This window comes from Nicotiana sylvestris, chromosome 9, assembly GCF_000393655.2.
Source record: "Nicotiana sylvestris chromosome 9, ASM39365v2, whole genome shotgun sequence".
Lineage (NCBI taxonomy): Eukaryota > Viridiplantae > Streptophyta > Magnoliopsida > Solanales > Solanaceae > Nicotiana > Nicotiana sylvestris.
The window spans coordinates 183,056,784-183,079,226 of record NC_091065.1 but is presented as its reverse complement, the minus strand read 5'-3'; the positions used below and the strand labels follow the sequence as shown (position 1 = coordinate 183,079,226).

Here is a 22,443-nt window from a genome sequence, read left to right as displayed (position 1 = left end):
GCACAACAAGAAGCAGCAACAACATACTCAGCTTCAGCAGTAGATAGGGCCACAGAATTTTGCTTTTTGGTAGCCCAAGACACAAGACATGAACCAAGGAAATGTGCCATACCTGAGGTGCTTTTCATGTCCACTAAGAAACCTGCATAATCAGCATCAACACCAGCATATCCAACTATATCAAAATTAGTACCTTTAGGATACCAGAGACACAAATCAATGGTGCCTTTCAGATATCTCAGTATCCTATTTACCACAGTCAAGTGGGACTCTTTTGGATTTGCCTGATAACGAGCACAAAGCCCTACACTGGAAATGATGTCAGGTCTGCTTGCAGTAAGATACAAGAGTGAACCAATTATACCCCTATACAACTTTTGATCGACTGATGAACTAGGTTCATCAATATCTAATTTGGTGGCAGTTGCAATGGGTGTGTCTATTTCTTTAGATTCCTCCATTTTAAACCTTTTGATTAGCTCTTTTGTATACTTTTGCTGATGGATCATGGTTCCATTTGGACTTTGTTTGATCTGCAAGCCTAAAAATAGTTTAAGATCACCCATCATGCTCATTTCAAACTCACTGCCCATTAGTTTTGCAAAGTCCTTACTCAGCTTATCAGTGGTAGCCCTAAATATGATGTCATCCACATATATTTGCACAACAAGGAGATCTTTACTTTTTCCCTTAAAAATAAGGTAATGTCAATTTTACCTCTTTTGTAACCATACTCCAGTAGGAATTTGGATAGTCATTCATACCAAGCTCTTGGGGCCTGATTGAGCCCATAGAGAGCCTTGTCTAATTTGTACACATGCTCAGGACATTCCTTGCTCTTAAACCCTGAAGGTTGTTTCACAAATACTTCTTCCTTTAGGTAGCCATTCAGAAAGGCACTTTTGATATCCATCTGATGAAGAGTGAATTCCATGTGTGCTGCAAAGGCTATGAGGAGTCTGATTGCCTCTAGTCTTGCAACTGGAGCAAATGTCTCATCATAGTCTGTGCCCTCCTCTTGGCTGTATCCTTGTACCACCAGTCTTGCTTTGTTTCTTGTAATTGTTCCATCTTCATCAAGTTTGTTTCTAAAGATCCATTTTGTACCCATGACTGATCTGTCCTTGGGTCTCGGAACTAGATGCCAAACTTGACTTCTTTCAAATTGGTTGAGTTCATCTTGTATTGCATTCACCTAATCTGCATCCTGCAAAGCCTCAACAACATTTTCAGGTTCAATAAGAGATAGGAAAGCATCAAAAGCACACGGATTCTTTAGCTGTGATCTAGTTTTGACTCCAGATATTGGATCAGTAATAATGTTCTCAATCGGATGAGAACTTTGATACTTGTGAGGTTTCACAACCAACTGGTTTCTGCTAGATATTTCTCCCATGTTCTGTTGCAGAGGAACAGGTTCATGAACAAGTTCCTCTAGGGGGTTTGATTCAATTTCTCCTTGATTAGTTCCCCCTGTCAGGTTGCCCTGATTTGAAGGACATGTTCCATCACCTGTTCCTTCTTTTGATGCCACTTTGACTTGTACTGGGGATTTAGTCAATTCCTTTACCAATCCAATGGCTTTATCTTCATGTTCTTGTCTCTCAGAAAGAATGTTAGTTTCATCAAATACTACATGTACACTTTCTTCTACACACAGAGTTCTTTTATTAAATACTTTATATGCTTTTCTATGTGAATAATATCCCAAAAATACTCCCTCATCACTTCTGGGATCAAACTTACCTAGGAAGTCTTTTCTATTATTGTGCACATAGCACTTGCAACCAAATGCCCTAAGATGGGATATGTTTGGTTTTCTCCCTTTAAGTAACTCATAGGGAGTCTTCTCTATCAAAGGTCTAGTCATGCATCTACTGATTATGTAACATGCAGTGTTTACGGCCTCTGCCCAGAAGTTGTGGGGCAATTTACTAGAAAGCAACATGGTTCTAGCCATGTCCTCAAGAGTTCTATTCTTCCTTTCAACTACTCCATTTTGTTGAGGGTTCCTAGGGGCAGAGAAATTATGATCTATACCATTTTCATCACAGAATTCAGCAAACTTGGAATTTTCAAATTCAGTTCCATGATCAGACCTAATGGATGCAAGTTGATTTCCTAATTATTTCTGAGTTTTTCTAACAAATGCAATAAACATGTCGAATGCTTCATCTTTAGAGGTTAGAAATAGAACCCAGGTAAATCTAGAATAATCATCGACAAGCACCATTACATATTTCTTTCCACCTCTACTCATGGTTCTTATTGGACCACATAGATCCATATGGACCAGTTCCAACGACTTGGTTGTACTTACCATTTTCTTGATTTTGAAGGATGATCTTTTCTGCTTCCCCCTTGCACATACCTCACAAACTTTGTCTTCTTTGAACTTGATATTAGGTAACCCTATCACCAAGTCTTTAGAGACTAATTTGTTTAGCTGATTTAGACTTGAATGACCAAGTCTTTTGTGCCACAGGAGGGGATCATTAACAAACACACTTAAGCAAGTGAGTTCATTTTATGAGAGAGTAGACAAATCTACAATATAAATATTGTTAACTCTTTTTCCCTGCAAAACAGTCTTGTCAGTGGTAAGGTTAATCACAAAGCATTTGGTAGAGGTAAAAGCTACAAGATTACCTCTGTCACACAATTGTGACACACTTATTAGGCTATATTTCAAGCCATCTATCAGGTAGTCATTCTCTATGGAATGAGAATCTGTTTTGCCTACCTTTACAACCCCAATGATCTCACCTTTCTTTCCATTACCAAAGGAGTCATTACCTCCTTTTAAGTCCTCAAGTGAAAGGAACTGGTCCTTGTTCCCAGTCATATGTTTTGAGCAGCCACTATCCATATACCATATTTGGCTCCTCCCTTTCACTTGGACCTGCAAAAATAAATCAGGGGTTAGTCTTAGGAATCCAAACTAGTTTGGGTCCCTTTCTATAGGCAAAAGGATGAATCCGATTCCTTCTTTCCCACCCAGGCAGCTTGTTTTTCTCTTGAACAAAGACTTTATTCTTTTGACTGGCCTTTTCTTTTGTATTACATTCATTTTTGTAATGGTCGGCCTTGCTACAGTGTGTGCAGATTTTATTTTCAGGAAGAGTAGGTACTTGCTTCTAGAGTCCCATTTTGGAGCTTGAGTCCCATATCCAAGTCCTCTTTTGTTGCTACTGTGATGCTCTTGCAGCCAAGAGAGTGCATCATAAGCCTTGTTCCACTTGCAAGTTCTGTCTAATTCATGTTTCACCTTTCCTAGATCTTCCTTCAGGACTTTGATGAGTTCATCTTTCTTATACAATTCATCTTTCATTTTTCCCAAGTTTTCTTCTAGAGTGAGATATGTGTGATCAACTTTCTTCTTTCCTATTCCTAGTTTCAGTTTTAAGTTTTCAGACCTAAGTTCTAGGACACTATTATCATGTTCAAGAACCTAGTTCTTCAACTCAACATTTGTGTTATCACTCTCATTAGCCCTAGACCCTAGACTTTTGCATTTTGCTTTTAGGATCACACATTCCCTAGATAGAACTTCTTTCTCAGTGTTAATTATCTCAAACTCATCAATGAAGTCTAGTAGTAGCTCAACCAACTTTTCTTTAGACAAAAATTTAATCTTATTTTTGAGATGAAGGATACTTACCTCTTGTTCATCATCTGATTCTCCGATGGCCATCAGTGCTTGCTCTTCTTCAGCTTCATCTTCCGAATCTTCATCTGAAGTTTCTCCCCAAGAAGCAACCATAGCCTTGGTTGAACGTTTGTTCCTTTTGGTTAAGCCTATTCCTTCTTCTTGTTCCTTTGTTCAGCCCTTTCTTTCTTCCACTCAATTTCCCATTGAGGGCAGTTCTTGATCATGTGATCAGTCTTACCACACTTGTAGAAAGCCTCATTGGTCTGTTTCTCAGGAGCTCTTGACATGTTGAAGGTTGTACCTCTTGAAGAACCCTTTCCTCTCATCAGGTACTTTTTGAATTCTATAGTGATCATAGCCATCTCATCATCTTCCAGATCTGAACCTTCAGCAATTCTGAGAGCTAGGCTTCTCTCCTTCTTGGGTGTATCTATCTTCATGGTTTGCCTTATCAGTTCATAAGTAGTAAGATTTACAATCAGTTCATCCAGTCTGAGAGTAGCAATATTCTTGGATTCCTGAATGGCCGTGATTTTGCTTTCCCATGAGACTGGCAGAACCCTTGTCAGGATTTCTCAACCTTGTCTTCTTCAAGAATAATCCTTCCAAGGGACTTAAGTTCTCTTGGATAGTTTCTCCCTCCTTCATAGTAAAATTCTCATATTGAGAATACAGTAGTGTTCCTCTGGATTTTTTCACTTGAGTTGTTCCTTCATGAGCCACTTGCAAAGTGTCCCATATATCCTTGGCATTAGTACAACTTTGGATCCTACTGTACTCATCTGGACCTAGTCCACACACAAGCCATTTCTTGGCCTTATCATTTTTCTCTTACTTTTTTAGGTCTTCAGCAGTGCAGTCAGCCCTTGTCTTTGGCACAACCACTCCTTCCTCATTTTTCATTGCAGTTGCCAAAGGACCATTAGTGACTATGTCCTAGAGTTCATAGTCTTCTCCTATGATGTGATCCTTCATCCTGTTCTTCCACCAAGAGTACTACTGTCCATTGAACAGTGAAGGCCTGGCAGTGGATTGCCCTTCCTAGTTCCCAGGTGGTGCACTCATGTTGATCTTTTCCTAAGGTGTTAGCCTCTTCAAGGATAACCTGCTATGATACCAATTGATGTTCTAAACGTCAATACCACACAAGGGGGGGGGAGTGATTTGTGTGGTACCCAATTTTTTGATCTAGAAGAACCTGGTTCTTCTAGGTGTTCTAACTGCTACTGTTGCGGAATTAAAAGTACAGAAAATAAAGAACACAGAGAGTTTTACGTGGAAAACACCTGGCTCAAAAACCACGACCTACCACTCAGTAGGATTTCCCCAAACATCCACTAAAATCACTGACCCAAAAAAGCATTTACAAAACTCTTTCTAAACCTAAGGATTAACTCTAATCCCTGTGTAGCACACAATCTCAACTGTTGCGGCACCTTTAAGTTAGCCTATAACTTGAACATTCAAAGTACCTATTACAAATGCTTCTATGAAAGCTGAAAAGGTACAACTTTAAACCATCTACTACAATTAAACTAGAATAAGAATAAACACAATGGAACTGGTTCTTCTATCTCATTCAAGTAGCTTCAAGTTTGCACACTTGAATTACACACCAACTGCTTGCAAAAATCGTTGCTATTTTGCTCCCTATTCACGTTTAACTTCTGCGTATGTGCAACACCTGTAAAAGAGAACAATCACTGTTATTTAATGAGTTAGTAATCAGAGTTTGATTGAGACTCAATTGCTGATCTTCCATCGAAGTTGAGTCCTTGTTCAATACAAACTCCAACCCTATCATTTATCCGAATTGTGTGATTGTGTCCTCTTCCCATAAGGAGACTTTCTCTCCTCATCCAATATGCAACCTTTTCGATCAATTCAGGAGATATTGCTGCTTGATTACTGAGACTTATCTTCTTTACGTGTATCTCACATGTCTAGGTTGATAAATACTATGCCTCACATGATGAACCTAGTCCATGACTGAGTTCATTTGTCATTCTTCAAAACTTCACCTGAACTTGGGCCAACAGAAATGATTCGGTTCTTATTAATGGTAAAATGATTATTTATTTATTTTTTACTCTGAGTTCTATTATCATTTATATCTATCATGTTTAATTAGAATTTCATATTATTATATTGTTGGCCCATAGTAAGTGTCGAAGTCGACCCCTCATCACTAATTCTTCAAGGTTAGACTAGATACTTACTGGGTACATGTTGTTTATGTACTCACGCTACACTTTTGCACTTAAATGTGAAGGATCTGAGGAAGGTGCATCTGGATATCAGTCCGGCACACACACTTGATTATGACTTCGAGACTTCACAGTGAGCTACCTTCCGAGCCGTTCTGTAGCAGCTGGAGTCTTTCTTTTGCTTATATTTTTCTATATATTTTACTTCAGACAGTAGACTAGTATTCTTTTGTATATTCTACTAGAATGCTCATACGCTTGTGACACCAGGTTTTGGCACACACTAGTAGACTTGTAATTTTGGTTTTATTCTATGGTTATGATTGCACTCAAATGCTTTCGTGTTATTAATTTGAATCTGTTAATTCTTAAATCGTTTAAATTAAGAAAAGTTTAATTACTTGGAAAAATCTTTTAAAAAGAGAAAGCACGTGGTTAGTTCACCATTGGCTTGCCTAGCGGTGGTGTTGGGCGCCATTACAGCCTATAATAGAATTGAGTCATGACAACATGGTATCAGAGTACTAGCATCACGTAGGTCTCACAAGTTATGAGCAAGCCTAATAGAGTCTTGTAGATCGGTGCGAAGACGTCTGTACTTATCAAAGAGAGGCTATAGGGTGTTAGAAAATTACTCTTTATTCATCTCCTATCATGAAGTTGATGGTAAACTAAGTTTCTCTCTCTTATTCTCTCACAGATGGTGGGAACGCGCACAATGGACGTTCTAGACCCAGGAGGAGCTGCTCCTCCTGTTGCTAGAGGTCAAAGAAGAGGCTAGGAGAGGGCACCAACCCGAGGTACGGGACGAGGACGTCCCATAGTTGCCCCAGTTGTACCACTAGCAGATCTAGTGGAGGATCTTATTATTGAGGAGCAGGGCGAAGTGCCCGTAGCATAGCCAGCCCTGGTCGATTTCATGTCAGCACCAAGATTTCAGAAGGTCATGGGCCGTATGCTGCGGTTCATGGATTCTATGACCCAAGATGGTTTATTTCCAACAGACCCAGCCATATCTCTGGCGGGAAGGGGAGCACAAACCCCTACTGCTTAGGATCATGGGCATGGAGGTGCTGTGTATCGGACCCCGGGCGCATTACTCGTGGGCGAGGCCCGGCCAGTAGAAATAGCCATACCTGAGCCTAGACCAATTGTGGACAGCGAGCCGCAGAAGCTTTTGGATAGATGGACTAAGCTACACCCTCATGTCTTCGGAGGTGAGCAACATGAGGACCCCCAGGACTTCATTGATAGGTGCAGGGACAAACTTTACAACATGAGTATATTGGAGTCCCACGGGGTGGATTTCACTATCTTTCAGTTGGAGGGCAGGCTCTGTAAATGGTGGAAGTCTTACCTTCTTGGCAGATTAGCAGGTTCTCCTCCCATGACTTAGGACCAGTTTACACGCCTTTTATAGGATAAGTATATCCCACCCTCCCAGAGAGAAGTGTTGTGGTGCTAGTTTGATTAGCTCCAGTAGGGTCAGATGTCAGTGACTGATTATAAGGTGAGATTCTCTAAATTGTATCGACATGCACTTATGATACTTCCTACTGATGAAGAGAGAGTGCGGAGGTTTGCTGTGGGGTTGCATTCCGGTATTCAGGCTAGCATGGCCTGGGAGGTTGAGATGAGGACTTCTTATCAGCTAGTAGTGGAGATTTCTTGGAGGATTGAGGGTTATCGTTAGAGGGGTAGAGAGCAGATGAAGTGGGACAAGAGGTTCCTTTTTTCTTAAGAGTTTAGAGGTGCCGTGGCTGGGGGCAGAGGTCAGTTTAGGAGGGGTCAGCCTAGAAGGCCCACATATCTAGCACCACCACCTCCTCGGGGTGCTGCAGCACGACCCTATTTCATTGCCATGCAAAAAGTTATTACTATCCATCAGCTATTCAGGGTTCTTCTAGTAGGTACTCAGGTCACCAGGGTTCTTCCAGCGCCTATTTTAGTACCATGCTAGAGAGTTCATACCGCCCACTAGCTATTCAAGGTTCTTCCAGTGGGTATTCATGCCATCAAGGTCACACTTCATGGCAGTAGTCTATGGTACCGATTGTTACGAGTATGAGGATTCGGGTCATATGAAGAGGTTTTGTCCCAGACTTCGAGCAAGCCAGTACAATAGGGCCATCAGCCCATAATTATAGCACTAGCCGTCCGATCACCTAGAGTCGGAGGGCATGCAGGTAGGGGCCGTCCTAGAGGTTGAGGTCAGGCAGGGGAAGGTCAGCCAGCTATTATTCTATCAGGTGGAGGCCATCCAGTCGACGCTCCAACTAGGTTCTCTACTTTTCTGGCCAGACCAGATGCAGTGGCTTCAGGTGCCTTGATCACAGGTATTATTTCTGTTTGCGATAGAGATGATTCAGTATTATTTGATCTAGGATCTACCTATTCATATGTGTCATGTCTGTTTGCTCATTTCCTGGATATTCCTCGTGAGTCCTTGGTCACTCATGTTTATGTGTCCACTTCTTTGGGCAATTCTGTTGTTGTGGATCGGATCTATCAGTCCTGTGTGGTTACATTATGTGGTTACGAGACTAGAGTGGACCTTCTATTGCTTGATATAACCGACTTTGAGGTCATCCTGGGAATGGACTGGTTATCCCCATATCACGCCATCCTTGTTTGCCATGCAAAGACTGTTACCTTAGCAATGCCAGAGTTGCCTAGATTAGAGTGGAAGAGTTCGACTGTCAATACATCTAGTTGGGTCATCTCTTTTTTGAAGGCTCGACATATAGTCGAGAAGGGTTGTTTGGCTTATCTAGCTTATGTTTGGGATACTACCACAGAGACTCCGACAATTGATTCTGTGCCAGTAGTCCAGGAGTTCACCGATGTGTTTCCTTCTGACATTCTAGGCATGCCACCAGATCATGATATCGATTTCTTTATTGACTTGGCTCCAGGTACCCAGCCTATATCTATCCCACCATACCATATGTCTCCGAAGGAGTAGCTTGAGGAGTTGCTAGCAAACGGTTCATCAGACCAAGTGTGTCACCTTGGGGTGCACTAGTATTATTTGTGAAGAAGAAAGATGGGACTATGCAGATGTGCATTGATTACCCAGTTGAACAAAGTTACCATTAAGAACAAGTACCTGTTGCCGAGTATTGATGATTTGTTTTACCAGTTGCAAGGTGCCAGGGTGTTCTCTATGATCGACTTGAGTTCATGGTACCATCAGTTGAAGATTCGGGACTTAGATGTTCCGAAGACTGCTTTCTGTACTAGATATGGCCATTATGAGTTTCTAGTGATGTCATTCTGCTTGACTAACGCCCTAGCGGCATTTATGGATTTGATGGACAGGGTATCATGCCTTATATTGCTTCGTTTGTCATTGTCTTCATTGATGACATTTTGATCTACTAGCGTAGAATGGAGGAGCACGAGTAGCATTTGTGAGTGGTGCTTCAGACCTTGCGGGAACATAAGCTATATGCTAAGTTCTCCAACTGTGAGTTTTGGCTAGATTCATTGGCATTCTTAGGGCATGTTGTATCAGGTGAGGGTATTAAGGTGGATCCCAAAAGATTGAGGCAGCTCAGAGTTTCCCTCGTCCCACTTCGGCGACGGAAATCAAGAGATTCTTAGGGTTATTAGGTTATTATCACCGGTTTGTGGAGGGCTTCTCATCTATTGCAGCACCTTTGACTAGATTGACCTAGAAGCGTGCTCAGTTCCGTTGGATCTATGATGTGAGACGAGCTTTCAAAAGCTCAAGACAACTTTGATTACAACACTAGTTCTAGTGTTGCCTTCCGGTTTGGGGATGTGTACAATGTTTTGCGATGCTTCACGTATTGGACTAGGTTGTGTACTAATGTAGGAGGGACGAGTTATTGCCTATGGTTCACGTCAGCTGAATATTCATGAGAAGAATTACCTTGTGCACGATCTAGATTTAGCCGCGATTATTCATGCTCTTATGATCTGGAGGCATTATCTTTATGGGGTGTCCTGTGAGGTTTACACTGATCATCGCAGCTTACAGCACTTGTTCAAGAAAAGGGATCTCAATTTGAGGTAGCGCAGATGGCTTGAGTTACTCAACGATTATGGCATCACCATTCTTTATCACTCGGGCAAGGCGATGTAGTCGCGGATGCCTTGAGCAGAAAGGCAGAGAGTATGGGTAGCTTGCCATTCATTTCAGCAGAGGAGAGGCAATTAGCTTTAGACATTCAGTCTTTAGCTAACAGACTTGTGAGGTTGGACATTTCATAGCCCAGTCGAGTTCTTGCATGCGTCGTTACTTAGTCTTCACTATTAGAGCAGATCAAGGCTCGACATTTGATGATCCGCATTTCATGGTTCATAGAGACGGTACAACAGGGCAGTGCCAAGGAGGTTTCTATCGGCGAGGATGGTGTTCTGCGACTCCAGGGTCGTCTGTGTGTTCCTAATGTCGATGGATTGAGGGAGAGGATTTTAGAGGAGGCACACAGTTCTCAATATTCCATTCATCCTAGTGCTATAAAGATGTATCGTGACCTGAGGTAGCATTATTAGTGGCGGCGGATGAAGAAAGACATAGTTGAGTATGTAGCTAGATACACCAGAGGCCAAGTGTCCTACTCTAACAGATGACTATACCGTAGTGGAAATGGGAGTGCATTACTATGTACTTCGTAGTTGGGTTGCCACAGACCTTACGGAAGTTTGATGCAGTTTGGGTCATTGTGGATATGTTGACCAAGTAGTCACACTTTATTCCAGTTGTGACTATGTATACTTCAGAGAGGTTGGCCCAGATTTTATTCAAGAGATAGTTCGGTTGCATGGTATGCCTGTTTCCATCATATCAGATAGAGGCCCTCAGTTTACTTCACACTTCTGGAGAGCCGTACAGAGTGAGTTGGGGATTCATGTAGAGCTCAGCACAATATTTCATCCACAGACCGACGGACAGTCGGAGCGGACAGTTCATATCCTGGAGGTTATGCTCAGAGCATGTGTGATTAACTTTGGAGGGCAATGGGATTGATTCTTACCTTTGGCCAAATTTGTTTACAACAACAGTATCAGTCCAGCATCGAGCAAGCTCAATTTGTGGCTTTATATGGTCAACAATGTCGTTCTCCCATCGAGTGGTTTGAGCCCGGCGAGGCTAAGTTATATGGTACCAATTTGGTGAAGGATGCCTTGGAAAAGGTAAAGTTGATTCAGGAGAGACTTCGTATAGCACAGTCCATACAGAAGAGTTACGTGGATCAAAAGGCACGTGATTTATCATTTATGGTGGGCGAGAAGGTTCTCTTGAATGTCTCGCCAATGAAGGGGATTATGAGATTCGGGAAGAAGGGAAGTTGATCCGAAGGTTTATAGGCCTATTTGAGGTGTTGGGACGAGTTGGGAAGGTTGCTTATGAGCTTTCCTTACCTCCCAGTCTATCGGGAGTTTATCCAATTTTCCACGTGTCTATGCTCCATAGGTATCATGCCGACTTGTCACATACGTTGGACTTCAACACGATTTAGTTAGATGAGAGCCTGGGTTATGAGGAGTAGCCAATTGCCATTGTTGATAGGAAGGTTCGCCAGTTGAGATCCAAGAGGATTTTCACGGTATAGGTTCAGTGGAGGGGCCAACCAGTCGAGAAGGCAACCTGGGAGTCCGAGAAAGACACGCGGAGCAGATATCCACACTTATTCAACACTCTAGGTATGATACTAAACCCGTTCGAGGACGAACATTTGTTTAAGAGGTGGAGAATGTAACAACCCGATCGGTAGTTTTGCTTTCTAGAACCCCGTTCCCCTAAATAAGACTTCCAGTAGGTTCTTTTACTATTTTATGATCTGCGGGGATGGTTAGTTTGGGATCTAGAAGGGTTCAGGTTGAAATCGGAACACTTGGTTCTTTAAGGTTGGCTAAAAAGGCTAAGTTTGACTTAGGTCAACTTTTTGAGAAAACGACCTCAGAATCAGGATTCGATGGTTCCAATAGTTCCGTATGATGATTTTGGACTTGGGCGTATGTTCGGATCCGGTTTTAGATGAACCAGGAGCGTTTTGGCGTCTAATAGTGAAAGTTGGTTCCTTGAAGGTGTTTGAAGTTCTTTAAATTTGGTTTGGAGTAGGTTTTGGTGGTATCGAGTTCCAAATAGAATTCTAAGACCGGGAATAGTTTCATAATGTCATATAATACTTGCACACAAAAATTGGTGTCATTCTGAGTAGTTTAACTATGCTTCTGCACATTGGGAGTCAATTGAAGAACTTAAAATTCATAGCTTGATTCAATTGGTTTGGGGGTGTGATTCTTAGTTTTGATGTTGTTTTGGGTATTGCGAGAGTTCGAGCGAGTCAATTTTATGATTTCAAACTTATTGGTACTTTCAGGGGGGGGGGGCTAAGGCCCCGAATGTTTATCGGACAAGGCTTGGACCAAGTTTTGACTAGGCAAGCAACATTTAAAGCATCAGGTTTCTGGTGTACTCGCACCTAAGGGGGGCTAGCCGCAGGTGCGAGTTCGCAGAAGTACCCCAACGTAGGCAGCCCAAATGTTGCAGGTGCGGACGAGGCGGGCGCAGATGTGTGACTACAGAAGCGGTCAGGGACCGCAGTAGCGCTCATCTGCCACAGGAGAGGCATCGCAAAAGCGTTCCATTTTTCTACAAATGAGGATTTAGGCCAGTCAAGGGAGGACCGCATCTGCAATGATATTTCCGCATATGCAGAGCCACAGAAGTGGTCACACCTCCGCAAGTGCGAAAATCGCAGAAGGCAAAATCCCATTTAATGCGGGACTTAGATATTTTTTACTAATTTATTCCATTGTTGGGCAATTATTGGAGCTCTTAGAGGGGATTTCACCTAGCACTTTGAGGTAAGTAATTTCTATATAATGTGTGTTAAATACATTATTTATGGGTAGATTATAACATGTAAATTAGTAAAAATCATGAATTTTGGTGAAAATCTAGGTTTTTGATAAAATCGAGATTTTACCACGAAATTTGTTATGGAACTTAGTAAAAATCATATATTTGAGTTCATGAGGTTATGGGTAACAACTTTCTTCGAAATATTTTGGAATCCGGGCACGTGGGCCCGAGGGTGAATTTTAGGGATTCTTCAAATAGGCTTGGGATATCACTTTGATAGTTGGGATATGAACTTTAAACATGTATTGATTATTTTATATAATATTTGGCTAGTTTCGAGTCGTTTGGCACCAAGTTGAGGGTTTAGGCACAATCTTGGACTGGAAAGTAGCTTTGAGGAGAGGTAAGTCTCTTTTCTAACCTTGTAAGAGGGAATTAGCCCCATAGGTAAACTTAATTAATATGTGCTGCTATTTGTGGGGGCTACGTACGCACAAGGTGACGAAAGTCCGTACGTAGCAACTATTCATGCTTATGTCCTGGCAGTTTTAGGTCTACACCATGCTTTGTGGACACCGTTGTTTGATTATGTTTGTTAATTGTATTGAATAGGGATAAGGTTGAGGATTTTAATATCTCTAAAAGTTTCAAGTTGAATTTCTTTATTTCAAAAAGATTTAAGGGATATTATGGTAACTTTAGGAATTTATATTCAACCATGTCGCAAGTATTTTCCGCAGGCAGGGTAACTTTTCCACTACTCTCATGAAAGCGGGTCGTTCGCCTCGGCAAGTTAATCAATGGATCTATGGTTCGTGCCGTTCCACCCTCGGTAGTGAACATAGTTTATGTGTATGTATATTTGGATAGGGACGAAAATTGTTGTGGCCAAATGCACACGCCAGTATATGCGATCGTCAAGTAATAAAGTGACTAAAAGTCGGATGTCGAACCCACGAGGACTTGTGATTAACTATTAACTAAATTAGACTATCCTAATTATCTAAACAAGAATTAAACCTAAAAGTATTTGATTCTAACCTAATTAAAATAAATAAAAAACACATAATGAACTTTGAATAGAGGAAGATCAGATTTTTTATGTTATCAATGTGATGAAAACGATCTAGGGCTATGGGCTATCTGACATTCCTGTTATATTCTTCAATTGAATTGACTAACTAATTTATCTAATTTATTGGTTAATAGGGTTAATATTGCTTACAAGAATCTGTCGAGTTCTTACTCGCGTATTCAAGCTAACCTAATGCTTATATGTCTATGGAATTAGAACTAACGAGAATGCATTTATAATTCTTGTAACTCAATCAAGAAAGGCAATTAGGTATATGTCTATCCTAACCGCGAATCCATTCCCCGATGCCCAGGTTCAAGAACTTGCTCTACTCAATCCTATGTGCAATCTAGAATTCCCACTTTCGAGTTTAATTATAAATTCATAGATAGTATTCAATTGGTGATCAAACAATTAAATAATTAAGTGCAGGATTGAATAAATAAACTAATATAAAAAAAATCAAGAAATCAAAATCAATATTCGAATAACAATAGTCATGAAGGAACCACAACCCTAGAACGTGAAGTTTAGCTCCACATAGACATGGTAGTCAAAAAATAAATCATACAAGAAAACATAAAAATTACTAAGTTTGGCGTAAGAAAAAATGAATTCTAGCCTCCACGTCAGCTCTGTGCTTGTGTTTTCCTCTCAAAAACGTCATCCTCTCTCAAAACAAGTTTAGATAGGCTTTTATATGAGTTGGGGGCGTCTTAGGGTCGAAAAAACCGAGTCCTAGTCGAATTAGGACGTGTTTGCATTTTGAGCGTCCAGGGCAACGTGGGGCCCTGGCCCTCAAAATTTTCAACAATCTTTTTTGTGCGCCATAGGTAGCGCCCCATGCTGCCTGTGGCCCTCAAATTCGCACTTTTGCCTTTTCATCTAATTTTTGCTCCGATTCACGCGCTTTCATCCCAAATTGCATCCAAATAATTCCTACACATAGAAATACCATGAGTCAGCACAAATTATTATATTATACATCTCAAATCTACGAGACATGAGAAAAATGTGAGGTAATATACATCAAAATAAGCATACATTAAGCCAAACATCATACATCCTCGACATAATTCGTGCGTAATAATAATACTAGAAGTCCCTTTATATTTGATATAAATTCATTGGCTTGAGAAATTACATGTTTTAAATGAGGCAAATGATTCGGTTCTTACTAACAGTGAAAGGATTGTTTATTTATATCTTACTCTGAGTTCTATTGCAATTTATATCTATCATGTTTAATTAGAATTTCATATTAGTATATTGTTGTCCCATAGAAAGTATCGAAGTTGACCCCTCGTCACTACTTCTTCGAGGTTATACTAGATACATATTGGGTACGTGTTGTTTATGTATTCACGCTACAATTTTGCACTTAAATGTGCAGGATCTGAAGCAGGTGCATCTTGATATTAGTTCAGCACGCACACTTGATTACCACTTCAAGACTTCACGATAAGCTACCTTCCAAGCCGGTCTGTAGCAACTGGAGTCTTTCTTTTGCTTATATTTTTCTGTCTATCACTTCAGACAGTAGACTAATATTCTTTTGTATATTCTACTAGAATACTCATACACTTGTAACACTAAGTCTTGGCACTGTTATATCTCGCGTTTCGTACATTAAAATTTCGTCTTCAGTTAATCGACGTAGACTCGGAGATGGGATGATCTTGAGGTTAACATATTTATGTTATTTATAACAAGCGATGAGTAAGTGCCATAAAGGATAAAGGGTACACGAATTAAAGAAAATGTGTTTCGTTGAAGGTTATCAATTTGGGATAAAATATGGTCCGAGCAATAATATCCGATATTTATGGACTAGTATCATACAAGGTACCATATGACCATGATGGTATGATGTATAAGGTGTATTAAAAATAAGTAGTATTTTAAGAAATTTGAGATAACTCTTAATTATGTGGGTAATTGGTTAATTATTGGGTAACATGACATTACCTAATTAACTAATAAGTTATGGATAAAGATTAAAATTTCCTCCTCCACCCCTATGTGGCAACAAGCCACTTTCCAAACAAATGACTCTTAGTCACTTTTGATTAGGTGGCAACCTAATATGTTTATTACAAGACATTTATGTATAATATTTTCATTCCTAACAACACTGCCACCTAATATGTTCATTACACGACATTTCATTTCTAACAACACTACAATCAGGCGTGAAAGAACATTAGCAACATGTGTGTGTATATCAGATATGGGAAAAGGTTACGACATTATATACTCACTACCACCTGATCAGTTGGTATATGTTGACGATTTTATCCACAGTGGCCGAGATAATATGACGGGATGCCCTCAGAGGCTTGATGATATACCTATGCAAGACACGATATTTATACGCACATGCATGATATTATAACTGTTTCAGGATTTGCAAAGTTATTTAGACTTACAGGCGGAATTCCTTATGCCATGTTTTATCTATGTCTCTTATGTACTGATTTCCATGCCTTACATGCTTAGTACATTATTCGTACTGACGCCCTATTTCTCGGGGCCTGCGTTTCATGCCCGCAGGTGCAGGTTGGCAAGCTGACAGTCCCCCTGCTTAGGATCCTTGATCAGCGAGAGTTGGCGTGCTCCACTTGATCTGGAGTTGCTTTTGATTTTGGTGGGATATGCTTGTATACATATATGGGTATGATGTGGCCCAGTCCCATCCTTGCATAGTTGTATTTTCTATTAGAGCTCTGTAGATAGTTATGTATAGTTAGATAGTATGTGGCCTTGTCGGCTTTCAGTTTTTGGTATATAGTTGTCTATAGCAGCCTTACCGGCTCGCCCACTGTATTCCGCATGTATATGTACATATGTCTTTTGGATAGGTTTTCCTCACATATTTTATTCATGTTTATATCTTAAACGAATGCTTAAGGATGTTCGACATGTAGGATTCGGGCACCCATCGCGGCTCATCAAATTGGATCGTGATAAAAGTGGTATCAGAGCAGTTCTATCCTAGGGTTGTCTACAGTCTGTATCTAGTAGAGTCTTGTTTATGGGTGTGTTGTGCACCACACTTATAAACAGGAGGCTATATGATATATAGGATATTATCCTCTCTTTTTATCTTTGATCGTGCGATATAAGAATTCATGTTCCTAACAATATGTTACATTTTCAGTGATGTCTCCGAAGACTACAGTCGCCCAAAAGGGAAAGTCCGTGGCTAGTGAGACTACTAGTCAAACGCCACGAGTTACTAGGGCCCGGGGAGAGTCTCATAGTGAGATTCACTCTCAGACTTCACATACACCGCCCTCAAGAGCTCCGAGGGGCACCAACTCTAGCACTCACCCCTGTATGTTTAGTCCCTCAGCTAGATACACCGGGTCAAGAGATAAGAGATGCTATTCAGCTATTAACTCGATTAGTAGTCACGCAGGCTCGGCATCAGGAAGTAGGTATTGGTCATGCAGATAGGTCCGTCAGTGCGAGGGTTCGTTATTTTATAAATTTGGACCCTCTGGTATTCACTGGGGCAGATCCAAACGAAGACCCTCAGGTATTTATCAATAGAACGCAGAGGACTTTGAGGGTAATAAATGCCACTACGGCTGAGTCAGTTGAGCTAGCTTCCTATAGACTTCAGGATGTTGCAGTTAATTGGTACGAGTCTTGGGAGTTGTCCAGAGGTGAGAATGCCCCTCCAGCAGTATGTCAGGAGTTTACAGAAGATTTTCTTCGTCATTATCTGCCACCAAATCTTAGGCGGGCCAGAGTTGATAGGTTCTTGACCCTTCGGCAGGGTAACATGAGTGTTCAGGAGTATAGTCTTCAGTTTGATTCATTGGCTAGGTATTCTCCCACTATTATATCTAAGATGAAGGATCGGGTCACCAATTCGTGATGGGGTTAGATCCGCACTTGCTTAACAATTTTATGTCGGTCTCACTTCAGCCAGACATGGATATTTCTCATATTCAGGCATACACGCAGGGTGTAGAGGAGCGTAAGCAGAAACAGAGGACCGATTGTGAGCAAGATAGGGCCCAAAATAGGAGAGCGAGGTCTTCGGGTACTTTTGGTGAGTTTTGAGGTGGTCAGAGACAATAGTACCCGAGGTATCCAGCCCAGCCATAGGCTAGCGCACCCCTTCAGTTTGTCGGTAAGAGATTTGATTGTTCCACATATTCAGGACCTGGTCAGAATTCCAGGGCCCTAGGTTCTCAATATAGGGGTGAGTCAAGTCAGATGAGGCTGCCCTTGCCACGATGTGCTCAGTGTGGTAAGCAGCATGCCGGGCAGTACCGTATGGGATTAGGTATTTGTTATACTTGTGGTTATCCGAGCCACATTATGAGGGATTGTCTGACGAGAGGTGATCCAAGTATAGCTCAGCTAGCGGGATCTGTAGCTTGTTCTTTATCATCAGTACGTCCACTAGGCAAGGTTCACAAGCACCAATGAGTCTTGGTAGAGGCAGAGGTGGAGCATCTAGATTGAACAGCCCTTAGAACCGCATTTATGCGTTGTCAAGATGATAGAATCAAGAGTCATTGCCTGATGTTATTATAGGTATATTATCAGTCTCCTCATATGATGTATATGCATTGATTGACCCAGGTTCCACCTTATCATGTGTTACTCCATTGGTTGCTAGTAAGTTTGGAATAAAACCTGAATTGGTTAAACCTTTTGAGGTGTCTACACCTGTTGGGGACTCTGTGATAGCTAAGCGAGTATATAGGGGTTGTATAATAGTAGTTCATAGTCGATATACCGTAGCGGACCTAATCGAGTTAGATATGGTAGAATTTGATATTATAATGGGTATGGGTTGGTTGGCTTCTTGTCATGCCAATGTTGATTGTAGATCAAAGATAGTCCGATTTCAATTTCTAGGGGAGCCTATTTTGGGGTGGAAAGGTAATACGGCATTGCCGAGAGGTAGATTTATTTCCTATCTCAAGGCAAGGAAGATAATCAGAAAGGGTTGTATTTATCACTTAGTTCGGGTTCAGGATGTGGAAGTAGAGTCACCAACCATTTAGTCCATCCCTGTGGTTAATGAGTTTCGTGATGTTTTTCCCGATGAGCTTCCAGGTCTTCCGCTAGAGCGACAAATTGAGTTTGCTATTGACCTACTACCAGATACTCATCCAATATTTATTCCTCCTTATAGAATGGACCCCACAAAGCTGAAAGAGTTAAATGAACAACTAAAGGACTTGCTTGAAAAAGGCTTTATCAGACCTAGTACATCACCATGGGGAGTACCTGTGTTATTTGTGAGGAAGAAAGATGGTTCCTTATGGATGTGTATTGATTATAGACAGTTGAATAAGGTGACGATTAAGAATAAGTACCCACTCCTAAGGATTGATGATTTATTTTTCAGTTGTAAGGTGCCAAGTATTTTTCAAAGATAGACTTGAGGTCCGGGTACCATAAGGTAAGGGTTAAGGAGGAAGATATTTCGAAAACAACATTCAGGACCAGATACGAGCAGTTTGAGTTTTGTGTTAGGTCATTTGATTTGACCAATGCCCCAGCAGTATTCATAGATTTGATGAACCGTGTGTTCAGGCCCTTTTTAGATCTATTCGTAATTGTATTTATCGACGATATATTGGTGTATTCTCGTTCAGAGGCTGAGCATACAGATCATTTGCGTACTGTGCTCAGAGTTCTACAAAAAGGGAAGTTGTATGCAAAATTCTCTAATTGTAAATTCTGGTTGAGCTATGTAGCTTTTTTTGGGCATATCATTTCGGGTGAAGGCATCCCGGTGGATGCACAAAAGATTGAGGCAGTAAAGACTTGGACTAGACCCACAACACTGATAGAGGTTCGTAGCTTTCTCGGTTTGGCAGGCTATTACAGGAGATTTTTAGAGGTATTTTCTTCCTTTTCAGCACCTTTGACAAAGTTGACTCAGAAGGGAGCAAAGTTTCAGTGGACTGATGCCTGTGAACAGAGTTTCCAGGCATTAAAGGACAGATTAACTTCAACACCGGTTCTAACACTTCCAGAAGAGACCGATGGTTATGTTATCTATTGTGACGCTTCAGGCGTTGGATTTGGTTGTGTGCTGATGAAACATGGTAAGGTTGTAGCTTATGCTTCTAGACAACTAAGAAAGCACGAGAAGAATTACCCGACCCACGATTTAGAGTTAGCCACGATGATTCATGCACTAAATATGTGGAGGCACTACTTGTATGACATTCATGTTGATATCTATACAGATCATAAGAGCCTCCAGTATATCTTCAAGCAAAAGGAATTGAATTTACGTCAAAGGAGATGGTTCGACCCTCAGCCGTAGATCTATAGGTAACCTATCATATTTATAGCCAGAAAATAGGGGAATAGCCCATGAGGTTCATCAACTAGCTAGTCTTAGAGTTCCGTTACTACACTAAGGTGATATTGGAATTACTATTGAGGATACGCCAACATCCTCTTTAGTAGCTGAAGTAAAAGAATGCCAATACGAGGATCATGTATTATTCATTGTAGGGATACCTCCCCTCAAAAGGAGAAGACACCATTTGAAATTATAGAAGATGGGGTCCTCAGATATCGAGGAACATTATGTGTCCCTAATGTTGCAGGGCTGTATAGGTAGGTTATGCGAGAAACTCATTATTCTATCCATCTAGGAGCGACAAAGATGTATCATGATATCAGGGAAGTCTATTGGTGGGAGGGAATGAAAAAGGATATAGCGAAGTTTGTTGCTAAGTGTCCTAACTGTCAGCAGGTTAAAATTAAGCATCAAAAATCCGGTGGATTATTGCAGGCTATGGAGATTCCGACTTGGAAATGGGAAGTAATCAAAATGGATTGCATCGTAGGCTTACCTCGTACCCAGCGTAAGTTCGATTCGATATGGGTGATTGTTGATAGGCTTACAAAGTCAGCCCATTTTCTGCCCGTTAGGACTACATATTTCGCAGAGGATTATGCAAGGCTTTAGATTAAGGATATAGTACGACTGCATAGTATCCCTGTATCTATTATCTCGGATAGAGGAGCTCAATTTATAGCTAACTTTTGGAGGTCCTTCCAAAAAGGATTGGGGACTCAGGTAAGTCTTAGTACAACATTTCATCCCTAAACAGACGGACATGCTAAGCGTACTATTTAGACATTTGAGGATATGTTACGATCTTGTGTGATAGACTTCAAAGGTAGCCGGGACGATCATCTTCCGCTTATTGAGTTCGCATATAATAATAGCTACCATTCCAATATTCAAATGGTTCCATACGAAGCTCTTTAAGGATGAAAGTGTAGGTAGCCTATAGGGTGGTTCGATGTTGGGGAAACTACGTTAGTAGGACCAGAATTGGTAAAACGAGCAATCGAGAAAATAAAGTTTATACAGGTAAGGCTATTAGCAGCTCAAAGCCGTCAGAAGTCTTATGCAGATAATCGATGACGAGACATGGAGTTTCAGGTTGACGACTGGGTATTCCTAAAGGTATCACCGATGAAAGATGTTATGAGGTTCGGTAAGAAAGGAAAACTTATCCCTCGGTACATTGGACCATATAGGATCATACGCAAGGTAGGCTAGGTAGCATATGAGTTAGACTTGCCTTCGGACTTGGAGTCTTTACATCCAGTCTTTCATGTGTCTATGCTCCGTCAATGTATCAGAGATCCTTCCAGAATCGTGTCAGTTGATGACGTTTAGGTCACAGAGCATCTATCATATGAAGAAATTCCCATTGCTATATTATACAGACAAGTTCAGAGATTGAGAACTAAAGACGTAGCTTCGGTGAAAGTACTTTGGAGAAACAACAATGTGGAAGAAATAATTTGGGAGGCCGAAGAAAACATGAAGTCTAGATATCCTTACTTATTTCCTCCTCCAGAGAAGGGGTCGACTGAGACATCACAACCTTAAGGTACGTGTAGGGATTCATGTGTTAGTTATTGTCATTGGTCGTGTGAGGCTAATGTCATTTTTGATGATTGTGGTCCTATGTGACATTGAATTATTGAGTTTCTACAGGAAGAGTTGGTAGTAGTACTGTTACAAAGGCGACTCTGCCAAATTTATATAGATCCCGGGGAGTTGAACATTTGACGACGAATGTTTCTAGGGGGGGAAGATGTTACATCTCGCGTTTCATACGTTAACGTCCCGTCTTCAGTTAATCGACGTGGACTCAGGAATGAGATTATCTTGAGGTTAACATATTTATGCTATTTATAACAAGCGATAAGTAAGTGTTATGAAGGATAAAGGGTACACGAATTAAAGAGAATGAATTTCGTTGAATGTTGTCGATTTGGGATAAAATACGGTCCGAGCAATAATACCTGATATTTATAGACTAGTACCATACAAGGTACCATATGACCATGATGGTATGATGTATAAGGTGTATTAAAAATAAGTAGTATTTTAAGTAATTTGAGACAACTCTTAATTATGTGGATATTAGTTAATTATCGAGTAACAAGACATTACCTAATTAACTAATAAGTTATGAATAAAGATTAAAATCCTCCTACCCCACGTGGCAGGAAGCCACTTTCCAAACAAATGACTCTTAGTCACATTTGATTAGGTGGCAACCTAATATGTCCATTACAAGACATTTCATGTCTAATATTTTCATTCCTAACAATACTGCCGCCTAATATGTTCATTACAAGACATTTCATG

At 40.8% G+C, this 22,443-nt stretch overlaps 1 protein-coding gene across 1 annotated transcript; it reads right to left on the bottom strand.

The window, feature by feature from the left end:
• Positions 1–1,195: 1,195 nt before the first annotated feature.
• On the bottom strand, positions 1,196–3,763 carry LOC138878689 (uncharacterized). The gene is made up of 4 exons (XM_070158376.1): positions 3,662–3,763; positions 3,065–3,451; positions 2,650–2,902; positions 1,196–2,034 (listed from the first exon to the last, which is right to left on the bottom strand). Exons 1-4 carry the CDS (start codon positions 3,761–3,763, stop codon positions 1,196–1,198), a joined length of 1,581 nt encoding a protein of 526 aa, XP_070014477.1.
• Between the last annotated feature and the right edge of the window lie 18,680 nt (positions 3,764–22,443).